Below are 20,255 nucleotides of genomic sequence, written 5' to 3'. Positions count from 1 at the left end.
TATCAAATTATGACACCTCCTCTTATTCTTTATATCTACTGGACTAGTTTTGAATTGTCGTGCAGAATCATTTGAATGATACACATCACAAAGACTCGTTATATGATATATGTTGTTAACTGGACAATTAAAGGTATGAACAAGTGATGGTGTTAATGACACATTATAAGTATTTAGTTAACCCTATCAATTGGATTGAGACAATGTCGTAATGTTTGTTGATTTCTATAGGACTTTTTATATTTAAGGAATGACAATATCTGTTCTGTGTATGAAGAAATAACGTAAACAATGTGGTGTACACTGAATAACCTGCGTAGCGGGTTATTTTAAAGTGTGCAAATTTTTGTATATGTTATTTCGAATAGACAGAAAGAATATAACAGTTCTGTCTTATAATCTAATTCTAAATTATATTTTAAACCTGAGTAAACCATGAAAAACATTGATGACGTCAAGGGTCACATGACTAAATTTAGTTAATGAGCTGGTAAAAAAACCAACGTCAGTGGAAGACACATTACATCAAAAATTAAATTATATACAACTATACACATGGTAAATAAAAGTCCCAGTAAGACAACTGCTTTTTCCACAACCTCGGCTTACTTGGTGCACAATTGAATATACCCATTAATGCATTTTCTGCTCTGAAGAAAGCATGCAGGAGCTTGAAAGTATGTTTTTTGGGCTGTGCTGTTGATATTTTTTTACAGATATAAAAGAACAAGTCCTAGTTATAGATCTGCAAAACTAAATCAATACTTGTCTGTGTGGTTTAATATAGGCATAGTCTGAATAATAAAACATACTCGAAATAAAATAATGAACAAAACCAAAGCTGGATATAGTTAAATAAATTACAAAAGGAAATGCCTGAACCAAGTTATTTATATGACAGTTCTTCTTAAATCGTTGAATGTGTTTGATGTGTATCAGCTTTTGATTTTGCTATTTGATCAGTTATATATATATATAAATGCAAACGCTACAATTGGATGTTACCTATTTTTTAAAATACATTCGGACTTTCTTTTCCAATATACATGTCCTGTTTAAATGTTGTTGATTTTTTCAGTTCACAAGAAGTGACAGCTGTTACATTTTAATTTGATTTCTAGAGATATGATTTGATTGGTAGCTTCTACGGGTGTGTAAGTATTGCTAGTGTATTCTGTATTGTTATGTACTTTTAAACAATTAGCAAATTCAAAAAATGGAATGAAAACGACTCTGTTCTTGTTTTAATTCCCCGAGGATATTATCAGCCCAGTTGTCAGTACTTCTGTGTTGACTTGAGTTATTGTTGGTATATTTAGAACTACATATGAACTGTTTACAAAAATTTTCATGTTTAAAAAACTAAGGTTTTTCTACGTCGGGAATAGATAATCTTAGCTGTTTTGGGAAAAGCGTTTCGGAATATGTGGTTCTTAATGCTTTTAAACTACTCAATTTGGTCTTTTAAACAGTATTTGATTCGAGCGTCACTGATGCGTCTTCTGAAGACAAAACGCAGGTCTGGCGCAAATATGATATTTTAACCGTTGTATATATGATTATGTAAACAAAGAAGATATGATTGCAAATGAGACAACTGTCCACAAAAGACCAAAATGAAAATGACACAGACATTAACAAATATAGGTCACCGTACAGCCTTCAACAATGAGCAAAATCCATACAGCTATAAAGGCTCCGATATGACAATGTAAAACAAGAAAAACAAGAAAACTAACGGCTTTATTTACATAAGAAATGAACGAAAAACAAATGTGTAGCACATAAACAGACGACGACAAGTGAATTACAGACTCCTGACTTGTAACAGGCACATACATAAATAACGTGGCGGGGCTAAACATGGTAGCCGGATACCAACCCTCCCCTAACCTTGGACAGTGGTATAGCAGAACAACATACGAACGAACTATAAACATCAGTTGAAAGAGGCTTAACTCATCAGATGGACAAAACTACAAGTGGACGGGGTTGGGTACTTGTACATCCAGACAACAAAAAGACACTAAGAACAGATCAGAGAGTACTTACAGTTTATTAAAAGTATGACAATGAAGGATGGTTACAACCATGTTGCCCCCTCAAAATATGAATAGATATAGTGCATAATGATTTAAACTTTTTAGTTTAAATCACGAGCTATGCCCCGTTTAACGTTACAGAAAATAAAAAAAGGTTGAAACACAAAATATTTTGTTACTGAAACCATTGGTCATTCATTTGAAAGTTAAACAGCAGACTAAAGGGAGAAGGATTACGACTGAAGGAAGCTACTTTATAAATCTTATATCACTACTATTAACTATTTTCGAGAAGACAAAGTTGAATATTTTTCTATTATTGTTAATAATAATTATTTTCAGGTAAAACAATTTTGGTTTAATTTTGTAGAAATAATTTCATAGAAAGACCGCGTGCCATACTGTACCATGACTGAAACCTGTAAGTTAAAGCATGCTATAATCACTGGGGTAAAGCTGATGACCGTAACTGCATTCACGGTCATCCCAAGATGTCGGATGAAAAATTAGGTCAGTATTTGTATTGTCTGTTTAAGTGTTTCTAAAGCATTTTATTTACAAAGCATACATTGGTACGATGTAAATATATAAAAGAATCACACGGAAATCACATATTACTACTGAGGAATGTGTATGAAACAGGAAATTGGATTTGAAAAAATCGCTAAGATGACCGTAAATCGGAAGTAAAATATTTCCAAGATGACCGTAACATAAAACAAGGATGACCGTGATTGGTAAAAAGATGACCGTAATTTGTAAAGGATGACCGTAATTTATAAAAGATGACCATCGATTCTAACAGATATATATCCGTATTTGTATTACATTGTTTGTATCAAAAAATTAATTATGTTGGTATGAAACATATTTATAAGACTGCATCATCCTATAGGTAGAAGAAAATAAGACTGCTTCAAATACACAGTTCACCAACAAATTCGTATCCAAATGAAAGAGGAATCTTGCTAGCTTTGAACATGAGCTAGCTTGTAGACAATGTGCTTACTATGTAAACATTTTAACCTGCCTGTAACTTATAACCCAAGGACACAGGTGTATATATGTTGCACCTGCTTTGTACGATAGTGTTGCATATATATTATTGGAGTGCACCTGTAAAAAATCTAAATTATACAAGTGAAAACCAAATTATAAATTTAGAAGAACTAACTATAGCATTCAAAAGATGTTCCTCCTATTTTAAAGCCAGTGGCGATTATGTCCAAGAAGGGTGTCCAACGGAATTAAAAATGAACTTTATTAAGTTGTTAGTTTTCTCGTTTGAATTTATTTTACATTGTTTTTTAGGGGGCCTTTTATACTTACTATGCGGTATGTACTTTGCTCATTGTTGAAGACCGGCCGGTGACCTATAGTTGTTGATTTTTGTGTCATTTTGGTCTCCAGTGGAGAATTGTCTTTTGGAGAGTTGTCTAATTGGCAATTATACCACATCTTTTTTTATATTTATGAACTATTGCCAAATATTGAAGCATAACTAAAAGAGATAGGGCGATACGAGGACTTCATTTCCGTATTGAAATCATTATCTAATGGAATATTTACTAAACATATTGCTTTTCATTTGTTACGGAATGTTTAATCTCAGTCAAACCAACTGAATGCCGAATACATTTTGCAGTTCCATCGGATCCGGTGTTGTCAATGAACTGTGTGTATACTTCAAGGCAGATGTTAAGATTTTAATCTGATTCCGCTGGATAATCTTATGCTTAATCAATGGGTTTTTTCTTCAACTTTTCGTCGCATCGCTGTCAATTTGTATTATATTCCTCCCTACACAGTTTGGAGTTATACAAGGAGATAACATAAGTCCTAACCTGTTTAAAATTTTCATCAATGACCTTCCCAACTATTTGGAAAAACCTCTAGACCATGTAAATATTAATAGGCATATTATCTCTGAATCCTTAAAAAACTAGTACTGTATGCATGTTTTTGAGCATTCTATTAAGCTTATTCCTCTATGTGGAAGTGAAATTTGGAGCTCATTCAATCCATTGATAGCAAAATTTAGATATGGAAACCAACTAATTTGCATGGATAAAATGTATTTAAATTTAACTTGTGTAAAGCTACACAGTAAATTTTGTAAATTCACTAACTTGGTCGGTTTCCACTGTAGTTTAATTAGTGAGGTCTGTTTTGAATTATTGGCTTAGATTAAAAAATAAGAATAATGTCCTTTATTACAAGATGCATACCAGCATTCAAATCTCTATATTCTCAGTATAAATCGTCATGGTATGGCTTTCTTCAACACATTTTTAAAACTCTTCCTGGTTTTGCAAATCTAAATGATGGGGAAAATATTTCATATAGTACCATCAGGAAAATATTGAAAGAGACGTGCATACAAATTTAGGAAGGATCAACTGACCAAGAAATCAGAAGGAGAGGCCCGCACTTATGTGACAGTTAAGGATAATTATGGTTTCGAAAAGTATCTATATAAATATCATAACAAAATTTTAGCGTAGGAGATCATTAAAAACATTGAGGGTGTCATCTCACAATTTGCAGATTAAAATAGAACGATACCAGGGTACTCATCCAAACCTTAGACCGTATGTCAGCAATGTAATTCTGGTAATATTGAAAATGAAGTTCATTTTCTCTTTCATAGAACAAAATATAACGAAGACAGACACTATGTTTCTCACATCTAAATCATGTTCCAATTTCATTAACTTAAATTCCCAAGAGAAGTTGCTACGGCTGCTGTCTTTTGATAACTCAACCGTATGAAAAGAGTTGTGTATATTCCTGGTTAAACACTGCAAATAGCAGATTTATATTCCATGTTTTGTTAAAAAAAAACATGTTTTAAGTGACAGGATTCAGTTTCTCTATTTATTTGTGTTCATCTGCTACTGACACGAGGAAGATTGCTGTAATTGCCTATCGCAGTCAACAGTATATCCTACAGCACCGTCCCTTGAATTGGTGTCTATTATAATATCTGTCACATTATATAATTTACAAAGTTTTTTGCATATACTTTCATTATTGGTAATTGTATAAATGCCCGCTTTGGGACCCTGATTGGAAAAATAAAATATTTGATTTGTATTCAAATATTAATGTTTTTATCAATAAATAATTTAATTGTGGATTTAACGCGTCTTCTGCTTGGCTGACGTTCTTTTGTTCTGAGCCCATAGACATAATTTAGTCATGTGACAGTGACGTCATCAACATTTTTTCATGGTTTTCTATGGTTTAAAATGGAATTTAGAATCAAATTATTAGCAATGACAGTAATACATTTTCTGTCTATGAAGAAATAACATAAACAACTTGGTGCACACTGAATAACGCGCGTATTTACGAGAAATATGCATATTTACTATCATTGTCATAAACTCTAAATACGGCAAATAGTTGAAAAGAAATTGATAAATTAAACATATTTATAACCGCTAAACGAACCCCTATTGAGACAATCTCGACAAACAGTTATGAATACAAATATGAATATTTCTTAGAATTGACGGTCATCCTTTAAAAGTTACGGTCATCCTTAACAATTTACGGTCATCTTTTAACCAATTACGGTCAGCCTTGTTATGAATCGCTAATCCTGTTACGGTCATCTCGATTACGATTTACGGTCATCCTAGCGAATTTTTCAAATCCAAATTCCCGTTTTATACACGTTCCTCGGTAGAGATTTGAGACTTCCGTGTGAATCTTTTATACATTTACATTGTATCAAAGTATGCTCTGTAAAGAAAATGATGTAGAAACACCTTAACAGACAATAAAAATACTGACCTAATTTTTCATCCAACATCTTGGGATGACCGTGAATGCAGTTACGGTCATCAGCTTTACCCCAGTGATAATAGTTGTAGGTAAGTTATACATTGAAGTATAATGAAACGATATTTCATCCTTTCCCAAAAAAAACCGAAAATTATAGTGTATCAGTTTGAGCAACATGTAGCAACTTTCCAGCAGAGCCTGCATACGGATTGTTTATTTTCCTATCGTTGCGATATTCAAATCCCTATCATGGTTTCGTAAAACAAAGGGTTGCTGTTTACAAGGAAGCTGTTAGTCCAGGAATTATAAATGGTGCAGTCAAAATCATCACTACGAATATGATACGGACGCAAATACTAGTTGGTTCACAGTTAATATCCTGTTCACAGATGGTATCGGATATGTTCCTTGTGTCGTAACTTCAATCCCGTTCCTTTTTTACGAATGTGACCTACCAAATGATAACTTTAACAGAGGTCTACTAATATTACCAGCACGACGGATGTCACAATTTGAGAAGGATCTTCTTACCCGTCCGGAGCACCTGCGATCACCCTTAAAATTGTGTTGGAGTTCGTTTTCCTGGGTCTTTATTTTTGATTTGTGTGCTGTTTCCCTTTTAGCCATGGCGTCGTCAGTTTATTTTCGATTGATGAGATGTAATGCTCCTCTTATTAAGAAGGTTTTCTTTCTATGGAATGATGTGATTTAGCTATATACAATGTACAACTCACCCCTAGTTTCTAGTGGGGTTCGTGTTGTTTATTCTTTAATTTTCTATGTTGTGTCATGTGTACTATTGTTTGTCTGTTTGTCTTTTTCATTTTCAGCCATGGCGTTGTCAGTTTGTTTTAGATCTATGAGTTTGACTGTCCCTTTGGTATCTTTCGTCCCTTTTTTGTCATAGTGCATTTAATTTGAAACATGTACACAGCTTAAATACTTAATCGTTGGTTATTAAGTGTAATCCGAAATATATCATCATTTACACACTTAAGGATTTGCAATCACTGCCAACAATAACTTTGATTCAACTCCATTGAGGGCATATGTTCCCTGAACGACTTTGTTAATGATCAAATTCGGACAATAAAGAAGAGTATGACATATAACAATACTTTATTCCAAAAGCAAGTACAGCTTATAAGATAAAAATTCAATGTTTGACCAATTAGTTATACATGCACCATATCACATAAACAGACATATAATAATGAAATGTTAACTATATTGAGATACATTAAATCACTCGTATACAATACAATTCCAAGGATAACGCAGAGTATGGAATTAATGGAATTAATAAAATTAACAAATGATTTCAAATTCATATGTATCAATAAAACTACATTAAGTATGTCATTATAAACATTATAGTACTGGACCAATGATACTCAAGAAGACAAGAAATTCAACAGTGAACCAGAAGAGTTGTTAATCTAGTGTGTTTTGCATTTTATTAGCAGACTATCAAGAATCAAAAATAACAACACATTAAACGCACAAATGGGGGACTAATGGTTTATTTTGTATACACAAAACATTGAATGTTTTTCGCGATTACACAAAAAAAATATACAAAAGAAGATGTGGCATGATTGCCAATGAGAAAACCCTCAAACAGAAACCATATGAAACCGAAATTAACAACTATAGATAACCGTAAGTCCTTCAACAATGAGCAAAACCCATACCGCAGAGTCAGCTATAAAAGTCCTCGTAATGAGAATGTAAAAACTCAAACGAGAACACTAACGCCCTAATTTTAGTTTATTCTTTAGTTTTTAATGTTGTGTCATGTGTACTATTGTTTGTCTGTTTGTCTTTTTCATTTTTAGCCAAGGCGTTGTCAGTTTGTTTTAGATTTATGAGTTTGACTGTCCCTTTAGTATCCTTCGTCCCTCTTTTATGTACAGAAATGAACGAAAAACAAATATGTAACACATAAACAAACGACAACCACCAACCACTGAATTACAAGCTACTGACTCGGGACAGGCATATGCATACAAAATTGGGAGGGATTAAAAATGTTCCAAACCCCAACCCCTTACCATGGTGATGTAACAGTTCAACATAAGAACGAAATATAAAAATCAATTGAAAAACGCGTAAATTATCAGATGGGTTAAAATAAAATAAGCTTCACTCATTAGAAAGATACAAAAAGAAATACATCTAACAAAAACCTAAAGTGGACGTGGCCGGGTAATTGTATATCCCAACAATAAAAAAAAAGACAATAAGTTCTGATATGATAGTACTTGCAGTTAATTGACAGCTGATTCAAAACCACTAACATCTAATAAAAAAATCATGCATCTAAGACAAAATTATTACGACAGACGTGTATTTCGTCATCATGAGCCCTATCAGATAAAAAAAGTCAGAAAGTCAAACCAAGTACAAACATGATATGTATTGAGGACCAAAAATTCCAAAGTTGTTCTAAACACGGCTAAGGTTATATATCCCTGGAATGAGAAAATCCGTAGTGTTACGAATAATTCATACTTTTCGCAAACAGTTAATTGACAAATATATCCATATAATTGGTACGCATGTCAACACCGAAATTCTGATTTTTTACCTCCTTGTAAATGATAATAACATAACAATGATCAGACCTCAAAATGTGTGTTCATGTTTATCTCATCAATACAGTTTTGTTAAAAATTTAATACAACTTATTAGAAAACATTTTGCTTTAATAATATTTTTTTATCAATCTGCACTTTTATATTACACTAGCATAGACATTGCATGTTTCCATCGATCCTTGATGACATTCCTGAAAGCGTTAATTACACCATCAAAACAAATTGAGACGCTACATTACGTTTATCATGTCTTGTTTTATTTACTAGCATTTTAACATTTTTTAATATTAAAAATGCAATACTATTTGCAGTTTTGGGGTTTTTGTTTTTTTTGTTGCTTCTGAGTCAATGTTCAAAGGATAAATATGATGAAACGTATGAGTGTTTTGAATACTGTATTTCTTCATTAAATTAAATTGGTTTTATTTTTTAAGTTTAGAATAATATAAACTTTTGTAGATGTTAAGCGCGAATGCAATTTTGTCCTAGTTGGTGATGAACACGAACGGCCGTTTGTTTATGATACTTTGTGTACATCTATATTAAGTGTTAAGCCGAAAATGCGAAAATAGGATGAAATAAAAGATAGGTAATTGTGTCTGCATTGTTTATAAATGCTGATCTTTCTACTTTTTTTTCTGGAAATAAATGCACCTTTATTTGCAATAAGTCATTTTAAATATTTACAGATTTGTTATGTAATAAGCCTTTGTATGATAAATATACGGACACTAATGTGGGTAATGAATGAGAGTGCAATTATTGCCTAATTTATATGTAAATTAAAAACTGTCATTGATTTTTCTTACTTGTTGTAATTCAGGAAGTTTTATTTTTATCAGATAGAATGTTTTCAATAGAAAAGATACTTGAACACGATTTGCAATGTGACGAATATCAATATTTCTTTTTCTTATCAACAATAAAGTACAGTTGTTTGTTATTAGACAGTTTTGTTATCCATGCAGTTCGATGGAGTTTAGGTTAGTAACTCAAATTAATGAATAAAGAACCCAAATGACACTTAACGAGGTCAACACTTACTTGATTTATATTGTTTTATAATGACGTTTTATTAATTATGTGATTAGGTGTCAAATGTACGTACGTGTACTTATTCTAACGTTGACGTTAATCTCAAAAATGAATTATTGTATTTTTTCAGGATACAATGGCTAGTTGGAATGAGGTACGATTTCACTTTAAAAGTCAAGTTATCATTCACTTATGTTCGGTAAATTACCACATTTAACATACAGGTTTAAATATTTTCGGAGACTAGAAACACATTTTCTTCTGGGTCATTCTATAATAATATTTCAATGTTTGAAATTTTAGGAAGCCTTCAAAGCTGATATATATGAAACTGGTGTTTAAAGTTGGTCAATCATTGGTGATATGAAATATTGACATGGAAGAAATGGTTATCAAAGGTTCCAGGATTATAATTAAATACGACAGCCGCGAGTTTCGCCTTTATAAGATTCATCAGTGACTCTCAGATCAAAATAGTTATAAAGCCAAACAAGTACAAAGTTGACGAGCACAGTCTTAACCTTTGTAATTAATCAATGACCTATCGAATACCCAATGGAAATGACGTAATACCGTCCAATGATTCTGGATAAGACAATCAAATTAACGCAGATTTTAGAATCAATTTTGTGTGATACAAGACATATTTATTTGGTGCAAGAAATAGATAAAAGGTGACTTTCATCGGGGAATTGTTTAATTAAAAATACTCGTTATTTTGAAAGAACAATTTACGCACTTCAACGTCAGCAGAAAATATTAATGCTTTTAAAAGAGCCTTATTGTGCTATGTGCAATCAACGTCACACAATGAAACCTGCATACATTGTTTTCAAAGATCAATTACTGTAAATTCAAAAATTATTGCCAGGTTTTTATTATTGCGAATAATGCTACTAGATGGGTATCGCAATAATAAGAACTCGCATCCTGGAAAATGAAACATAGATCTGAACGCAGTTGTTTTCGAAATCGCGATAATTAAACTCTATTTTTTGTCCATTCTCGTAAAATCTCAATAATAAATGAACGCAATAATTTATGAATTTACAGTATATAAGTTTTAATCATTAATTGTGTTTCAATCAATTATCATACATTACCGTAAATTTAAACGGTTCGTTTTCGGCTCAAATTCATAGTTTCATTAGATTGTTGACATATTTTGTAAGTTAACATTAAAGTTGGATTGCTCTGTTGAGCAACATATGGAATATTTTTATATTTTTGTCGTTTGACCAATAAAAGATCAAATTATCCATGAAATGTGCACTCATGTACAATGTATATCATACAATTTTGTAATCAACATTTCTTTCTTACAGAAACTGATTAAAGCTGCTCGTGAAGGAAGTTTAACATATTTGAAACTTTCCTTTGAAAAGGGAGCTAATTTGGAATACAGAGATGAAGTAAGGGCGTAACAGATAACATGTACATACAAATTGTATTATATCAATGAAATGGGAACTGTCTGAGGACACAGTTATCGTTCTTTGATTTCCGTATACTACAAATTAAGTCCCTAGTGTGAACAGTGTATAACTTGTATTTTTTTTATATTCACCTTCCAAACAAATAGGATGATAAAATTACATACGACAACAATCGGAACATGACTTTTAAAGTAAAACAGTGTGTAGTCCAGTTTTAAAAGGTCAAAAGCAGCATTCCTGAAGCTGTCACAATTTAGTACTGATCCATTTAATATGAAATTATCCATGCACAAGTTTTGATGTCTTTTAAATGTTAATATTACAGAATGCATATACACCATTATTGAATTCAGTCTACTACGGACACCTAGAGACAGTCCAATACCTTGTTTCTGTAGGCTGTAACAAAGAATCTAAAACAAAGGTAAGATATAGTCTCATCAAACTCACTAATCTATAAATGAGCATATTATCAGAAACACAAAACTTGATGTTATTGAATTATGCGGTATCGTTTAAATCTTGTCATGGAAAAAAGGCAGTACAGGTGTTATCTAATTTGGCAAAACAGATATATTTTACAAACATATGTTACTCTGATCCTATGTTTACTTTTTGTTTTCTGATAAATGTTTTTTGGTGTAAACATCTGAATCTATTTGTCAAGAAAAAGTTGCTGAAAAACAGATTGTTTTACATTCTAAGTTTTATACTATCATTTAGATAGATTCAATGTATCCGATTTTTGCAATCAAAAGTGTTTTTTATATTGTATTTGAATATTGGTATTTCTTATACAACATGTACAAAAGAATCACTTGATACACAGACTTTATACATTATTTTGAGAATATTCTTTGTTTTATTTTGAAGATCACAGATCAGAATTATCATTATGAAAACAGGATACTTATTTGTTTTTTTAATGTAGAATATGAATAAAAGTGTGATAGGTTATGTTTTTAGTATTGATTACTGATTTCTGTGATATCTTTTGTGTTTATACAGTGTCCAGTTTATTCAAATTGTTTTGATATCTGTTATGTGTTTATGTTACAGATTGGAAACACACCATTATTGCTTGCAGTACAGGAAGGACACCTGGAGACAGTCCAATACCTTGTTTCAGTAGGATGTAATAAAGAAGCTTTAACCGAGGTTATGATATATATTATATCTTCAGTCTGATCGTACTTCCTTTCTAAATGAACAAACTTTTTTAATTTTCTTACCCACCAGACAGGTTAAAGGAAAGCACAAAACCTGGTTGAATTGAATGCGTAAGGTCTCGTTCCAATCCTCCCATGAAAATGTAAAATTATTGATAGATATATTTTTCAAACACATATTTTTTGGCAAAAGTATGTTACTCTTTCTTCTTAGCAATAACATAAGCTTTTAACTCATCGAATTCTTTCAGATAATAAACATCATAAAGAACCAAATTTGTTTTCTGACAAAAGATTATGTTATTAAAATCTTAGTAACTCGTTGATGAAACAGTATTCGAGATTTTGCTTTAACTCCTTAGTCAGACATTCATAAGTAATTACTGTATATACGTAGTAAAAAGTTTTTAGAATAGTTTTTTTTCTCTCATCGACTTGTATCAGATTTTAAACATGTTAAAGTTTGCACTTTGTAAAGACAGTTGTTTCTCAAAACACGCCTCTTTTGGGAGAGATCTTGAATATTCATTGAAAATTTATTTTGTTTACATACTGGTTCCCAGTTATGCTCTCTGTTTTCCAACTCCCAGACACATAACTTGGGAATGTTACCAGTAAATACGCATGTGCATATTGTTCACATTGAACTCTGTGATAACCTTTCATACGAGGTAGGGGTAGTTAAGAAAATTATTGTTAGTTTAAACTCTGCGAAGTTTAGGGCATATAAACGTTGAAAATATGCCGCACAGCCCTATATTTTGACCTTGGAAAAAAATTGTGGTGCATATGAACTTTCAATTCTAGTTTTCTTTAAACTTCATAGTCAAAGTGGTACAGTTTTAGTCGTAAAAGGAGTTCATATGTGGAATTGCATTGTCAATATTTACAGAAATGCAATCTAAAGGACCGAGTTTGTATTCTGACACAATATTTTTTTTACAATCTAACTACCTTGTTTAATAATAATTGATTAGACAATTTATGCAATTCGACAGTCAGATAATATGAAGTTTTTTTACTTTCTCTAATTGTTCGTCATTTCATCCCTTTCTGCACCCAATGTTTAAACAAATTTAATCAACGTGTATTTCTTTTGATCTCAGTCATCACTGGTTAAAAACCGATTAAGACGTCGAATTTTCTTGGTTACCACTGATTCTCATATGTTGACGGCTAGAAAAAAGGCTACCATGCCTGATGATGTCACATAGAAAGATCATTCGGAATAAGGAATATGTTGCCTAAATATTGTTAGAAAATCATAAGAGAAATATATTTCACCAGCAAATCTTGTGCAATACGATTTGTATCCGCTTTCGACACTTAAATATTAAATACCAAATGGTTGTTAAAATAATATTACATGAAATCTTATATTCTTGTTTTATCGAGAGAGAAAAAATAATGATACACATGCCTTATATATATCTTGCAAAAAACATGTTTCTATTAACAGTTCTTAAAGAAGCTCTGGTAATTCACAACCTAGAACTTAATCAAAGAACTCATGTTTCACTTTGTTTTCTGATAAATGGTAAACATCTGAATTGATTTGTCGAAAAAAAGTTGCAGAAAAAGAAATAAGTGTGCATTCGAAGTTTGATACTATCATTTAAATAGATTAAATTTACCCAATTTTGGCAATCAACAAGTGTTTGTTATATTGTATTTGAATATAGATATTTCTTATAAAAAAGAATCACTTGATACCCAGACTTTATTAATTATTTTGAGAACATTCTTTGATTTTGTTTGAAGATCAAAGATCTGAATAATCAAACTGAAAGACGATCTTTTTTGTTTTATAATGTAGAATATATATACAAGTGTGATAAAATCTGAGTAAGTTTAGTAGAATGTCGATGAGATCATTTTGTGCTAGCTGCTCAGTCAGACAATATTAAGTTATATTACTATAGCAAATTATCGTTGGAAGATTATTACATGATATATTATATGACTCGTGTATCGAAACGAATCCACGGATATCAATATTTTACATATATTTATCATATATTTAGTACAAAATACAGCTATTTTGTATATCTAATAAAGGTTCTTTTTTCCAGTCTGTATCACCTACCCTGTATCGCATACCCCGTATCGCATGGCTAAACCCGTATCGCATACCCCGTATCGCATGGTAAAACCCGTATCGCATACCTTTTTTTTTTTTTTTTTTTTAATCTTAAGTCAGTTTTTTGGGGTTTTTTTTGCTTAAGAATTTTTTTCTATTAAAAAAAAAAAAAAAAATTCAAATATTAAAAAAAAAAAAATAAAAAAAAATAGGTCAATTTTTTAATGACGTCATTTTTTGGTATGTAACGTCACGAACATCAAGTTTTTACAACAATTTTTTTGGCACACTAAATGCAACTATAAAAAATACAAAACACTCAATAATACAATAATAAACAAAATATTTTCAAAACAACAGATTGTAAGGTAACCTAGGTGCTTCGTATAAATAATTGAGCAGTTATTTTAAAGCTTTGAAACAAGACAAAAGCAGAACTGAAGGTAACCCAGTGCTATGGATCAGAAAACAGTTCATATAATATAAAAGTCTTCTGTTGAAATATATGATAAAGCGTATAATACATGGCAAAATCCGTATCACATGCCGTATCACCCTCGACCAATATCACCCCTCGGGCCTAAAGGCCCTCGGGCTGATATTGATGTCTCGGGATGATACAACATATGATACGGATTTTGCCATGTATTATTCTCTATATATTACGCAAACTGTTTTGAATGACAGTTCTAATGGAAGTTCTGGTAATTCATAGCATGGATCTTAATCAAATGCTACATGTTTTAGGTGTGCTTTATATTGTGTTAATATTGCTACCAATACAGTGTCCAATCTATTGAACTTGTTTTGATGTCGGTTATATGTTGATGTTACAGATAGGATCTACACCACTGTCGCTTGCTGTAGAGAAAGGACATCTGGGTATTGTCAAGTACCTTGTCAGCGTTGGATGTAAAAGAGAAGCACGAACCAATGTAATTATAGATATTATTTTCTCAGTCTGATCCTACTCCAGTTTATTCTAAACTTTTATAAAATAATTCAGTCTTTCCCTGGAATCTGGCTTTGCTCATATTTAACGAACTGATACATGTGATATGTATTAAAGTTATATAAATTTAGATCATATTTTACGTTTTTCACCCACATTATTCAGTCAAATTGGACCTACTAAGAGGCACTACCCTAGATCACTAGGCAGTAGTGTTAAACGAAACAGAAAATAACTTTGTTACAAATTTCTTTCACCAAATTAGTACAATATACTGACTTGGTATATATGTAATTTATTATTTTTGCAATTGTACAGATGTATTGGATAATGCCAGTTTAATAAGTTTTTAATAATGTATCACCGAAATATAATAATACGTATGACTATACTACCTATATCAATCTTCAATGAATTAGATAATTCGATGTTTGTATTTGTTTATTTTTTGGCATAACAGAAGGTTACAAAAAAGTAAACATATATGAGTATTTTAATATATGAGAAAAAAAACTATTCATGGCAAACTGAAAAATGCTAATATGAATTGAATTGCAAAATATTTTTTTGTTTGATGTTTGTTAACCCTTTGGCATACACCTTCACTTTTTAATATAAAGTCATTTTAAATTCATGATTATAGAGTAGATTTGTTTGTGTGATTGTGGAACAATCTACAAACATACCAGTTTAAATATTGCCGTTTCTTGAAATGTTCTCAATAATGAAAACATTGAAAATATTTCTGAATTGACATTATGCTCTGACTGCCATGCCAGAACTTTTTCAATGCAACTACATGTATACATTCATAATATGTCCCTTCCACTCTATAATACAGTTAAATGGTTCATATCTCTGAAATGATACTTATGTCTTTCCTTTCAACTATAGATTTTGTCTATGCTCAGGGTCTATGTTTTTGGGATAGAATATACCAAAAATATCAGTAGACTGGTACGCGTACTACATCGTCCGCTAAAACCACACTTTTGAACGCATACCAGCTGGTTAGCATGAAACATTTATGATACAACCCCCTGGGATATATTGCTTATATTTATAAACCATTTGTTTACAGTATTATTCAGGACAGATTGATACACACCGTAGAACATTGATATTTTGTTCTGTGTGGTTATATTAAACGTCCATGAAGGACACATCGTAAACCACTTTTTGTTTATCTCGTGACATACATGCATTTCTTTTTTTTCATAATTCATTTGACATGTTTGAATGACATTAACAAGGGGTCTAAATCAAAATCTTCTTCTGTGTCTAAGCCTCATTGAAGTGCATTGGTAGTGCACAAAGATCATACTAGAACATAAGTCTATATATTTTGCTATTTACTATTTGATGTTCTTATGGTTATATTTTGTCATGATAGAAGATTCTCCTAAGCCAGGGGAACCTGACAAAGTCATTAACCAGTGTTTACAAAAATCATAAGACAGATTGATACACATCGCAGCATATTATAACATTGCACCGTTATGTTATGAATATGGCCTAATAGGGACACATGTTAAAACACTGATTTTTCTCTACACAGTTAAAGCATTTTTTGTTTGTTTAATTGTTTTTTTTTTAAGTAGTTATAATTGATTTTAATGACATTAAAATGCGGTCCAAATTAAAATATTTTTCTATTCCTTAGCCTTGAAGTGTATTTATGCATATTGTGAAACTGTCCTATTAATACGTACCGTCGCTGGGCTTTCAGAATGTCGGATACGACTTTTGTTGCAAATATTACGTTTTGATACAACCGTATTGTCGTAGAGGAAATATTTGTTATTCCAGAATATCATTCAGTTAGACCAATCAAAACATATAGAATGAGACATGTAACAAAATTTCCAATCTCAATTTTTTGTACAATTCGCCTCCAAACTGTTATTTGTAAATTCAAAATTGTTGTATAAAGGCTTTGGAAATCAAATATTTGCACTTTTTGTTTAAATTTTATTCTACTGCCATTTACAATTTCATATACAACACATTTGGAGCATGCATTTCGACAATATTTTCAAAGGCTGTTTGTGAGAAAAATTAGTTATTTACATCATTTTTAAAACCCAGCGACGTCAATAATACACATTTTGTTACACATATTATAATAATGAATCTTATTTATTTGTATTACCTAACAGCAGATTCTTCTGAAACCTTTGGACTAAAAGCACTTTTACATTCAACAATTTGGCTATATAAAAATCCAAGTGTGACCACATCAGTTTTTTGTCATATTTCACAATGCCCCTAGTTCGACAGGATTTAAATTTAAGAATTTTTCGTTTACTGGAATGGAACCTTCTTAATGGCTGAAAATAAATTACAACTAAATGTATGACAAGTTTTAAGTGATTATCCTCTCTTGTTGTCATTAGGTCAAGGGTTATGTCATTTACATCTTCTTTGTAGTCCACAGTCCATGCTCGACCCAAGTACTGTTTTACGGTTTTGAGGCTTAATGATCACTAGCTTCGAGTTATTTCTGATTGTAGAGGGCCCTCACCAATACACAGACTATTGATCTTGATAAATTCAAACAACACTGATTATAAATGCAGATAAAAGAACATTTTACTGATTCTGAATCATGACAAATGATCATGATGAATTTTGAGATATTCAAACTTCACTGATGATGATTCTTATAATGTTTATCAAGACAACAATACAATTATATAGAATGCAATGACAGATATGATATCACACAAAAAAACGAAAAATTATTTGTGTCTAAAGAGTAAATGGTTATCTTAATAAGTTTTTAACACTTTTTCACGTGCTATATATTGCATTTATTTTTGCTACAAAACATTGTCAAATTGATGACATACTATTTGCTGTTTGTTATATGTCAATACTACAAATTGGAATACACACTATTTTATATTGATGCACGGGATGGATAACTGCATAGCGTTCGTTTCTTTGTTCGATTAAACTCCTCCTTATTCTGAATGACCACAAATACATGCTGTTGATTAAACAGGTATTAGATTAGAATATGATAGGTTATTTTGTATAACAAAAATATCTCTGCACCATTTGCAGTTTATTTTTCATAAGAATTTGGCGAGATGTTTTGAAGTTTTAGATGAGTTAATATTTGTTCTGCATATCTAATGCAAAACATGGCTGAATGAAAAAAATCTTGTTTCAATCATGTACAGATATGTTTTTATTTTATTTGACTAATTGGAAAGAAACCTTTTTACAATTTAAACAATCATTCAAAATTTGTTTTAAAACAAAACAATCCATTATTCTTATTGTGCTGTTTTAATGTTGTCTATATCATGTATATAGAATATACAATATACAGAGCGAAATACTGTTGTATTTGGTTAACTGACATACTTGTTTCGTTAACATCTGTTGATAAGATGTGTATGTTCCGGACCATATGAGTATTTGGACCATACGGGTATGGTCATGAACATATGGTTATATTCTCATATTGTCCGACCAAATTAACAGGTTTACTTTTACTACTTAACTCTTCATATAATACTTCTGGTTTATTGGCACGTCATTAAAAATAAAGACATAACCAAGGTCATTTTAATATAGATCAATTGAAAAATAATGATAAAAAGATTAACTAAATAAAATAAGCAGTTTCATAGAAAATTTCATCATTAGTCAAACATATTAGAAACACATTTTATACTACTAGTCATTACTGATATTTAATTACGAGTGAATGGCAAAATGTCGACTTGGGAAGAAAGCATAAAAAAATATATGTTACATAAGAAGTCAACCGTTTTATTATCAACTGACATAAAAGTGAAAGATAAAGAGTCCTACGTTTGAATCTTTAAAATTACCAATAGCAGTTCAGAATTTGGTAACTTATTCGTGTTTTTGTTTTTTAAAAATGACATCGGAACGATCCAGAACCCCAAAAAAGCTATGACATCTTGCTAAAGTAAGTCTCAGCCGACGGATACATGCACAAATACAATTAGCGATACAAACTTGAATTATAACTACTACATTTCTTGTAGCCATCATTGTTTTTGCAACAGTTTTCTAATGCATATTATTGCCAAAAAATACCTACTCGGTCCATATACTTATATGGCCCGGTCCGTTAATAACCTAACGAGTATATACTCATATAGTCGGACCATATGCGTACGGTCGGACCATATGAGTATACGCATATGGTCATGACCATACGCGTATGATCCAAATACTCATATTTTCCGAAACATGTACATACTAAAACTGATACTAATGGTGAACAAAATATTTTATTACGAATATTTTTTTCTATTTATCTTTTTTTTAATACAAATCAATATTATGAATTTTCAAATCTCAATATGTATTTGATTCAAAAATTGATTCAGAAACAAGCAAGAAATGATTATATCAATCATTCTTCTTAAAAATTATTGGTAAAAAAAATTAATGTAAAAAAAAATGAAATCAACAAATACGTGTTTTATTGTTATATTTAATTTGTATTTGAGTATATTTCATTTTACAAAATCAGTCAAACTTTCCTTATTATTTTGAAAAATATTGAACAAACAGAATTCTGAAATCTCAAAATGAAACAAGCGAAATAACTATTTCTTTTGTTTCTATATTGTCTACGGATTCGTATGTTATTTATGTTCTTCATATTTATACCACAAAATTGTCCCATTGAAGACTCAAGTGCTGTTGTCACTTATATGTGTTAACATAACAGGCTGGAAATACAGTATTATTCATTGCTTTCCAAAACGGTACCTTACAGATAGTCCAATACCTGATTTTTATGGGCTGTCAAAGAGATGCAAGAGACAATGTAATTATGATTTTGATTTGATCCTACTCCTCTTTATTGTGAATAAATACAAAAGCATGTTGTAAATAAGACAACTTTAATATATTCCTAATAGGGTTTCCACAAACCCGTTACATTTTCTGGAATGTGAACATCCACATTAGACTTGTGAAAGGGTTTGTACTAACATAAGCAACCAAACCAGTGCCACATGTGTCATATTAATTTATTTTTTTATTTTATCCGATAAATCATAATAAATAACCAAGTTTGTTTTCTTACAAACAGGTAATGTTATCAAAAATTGATGTGTTCTTGATGAGAATATGTTGTGTTAACTCCTTAGTC

The 20,255-nt window shown here is 31.1% G+C and overlaps 1 protein-coding gene across 1 annotated transcript; it reads left to right on the top strand.

Moving 5' to 3' along the window:
• The first annotated feature begins 9,605 nt into the window (after positions 1-9,605).
• LOC134719290 (pre-mRNA splicing regulator USH1G-like) lies at positions 9,606-15,119 on the top strand. The gene is made up of 5 exons (XM_063582294.1): positions 9,606-9,623; positions 10,795-10,881; positions 11,231-11,329; positions 11,965-12,033; positions 14,991-15,119. The coding sequence occupies exons 1-5, from the start codon at positions 9,606-9,608 to the stop codon at positions 15,117-15,119; spliced, it is 402 nt and encodes a 133-aa protein (XP_063438364.1).
• The last annotated feature ends 5,136 nt before the right edge of the window (positions 15,120-20,255 follow it).

Source organism: Mytilus trossulus, chromosome 5, assembly GCF_036588685.1.
Source record: "Mytilus trossulus isolate FHL-02 chromosome 5, PNRI_Mtr1.1.1.hap1, whole genome shotgun sequence".
Lineage (NCBI taxonomy): Eukaryota > Metazoa > Mollusca > Bivalvia > Mytilida > Mytilidae > Mytilus > Mytilus trossulus.
Note: the sequence above shows the minus strand (reverse complement) of the source record. Positions and strands in the feature narration are given on the sequence as shown.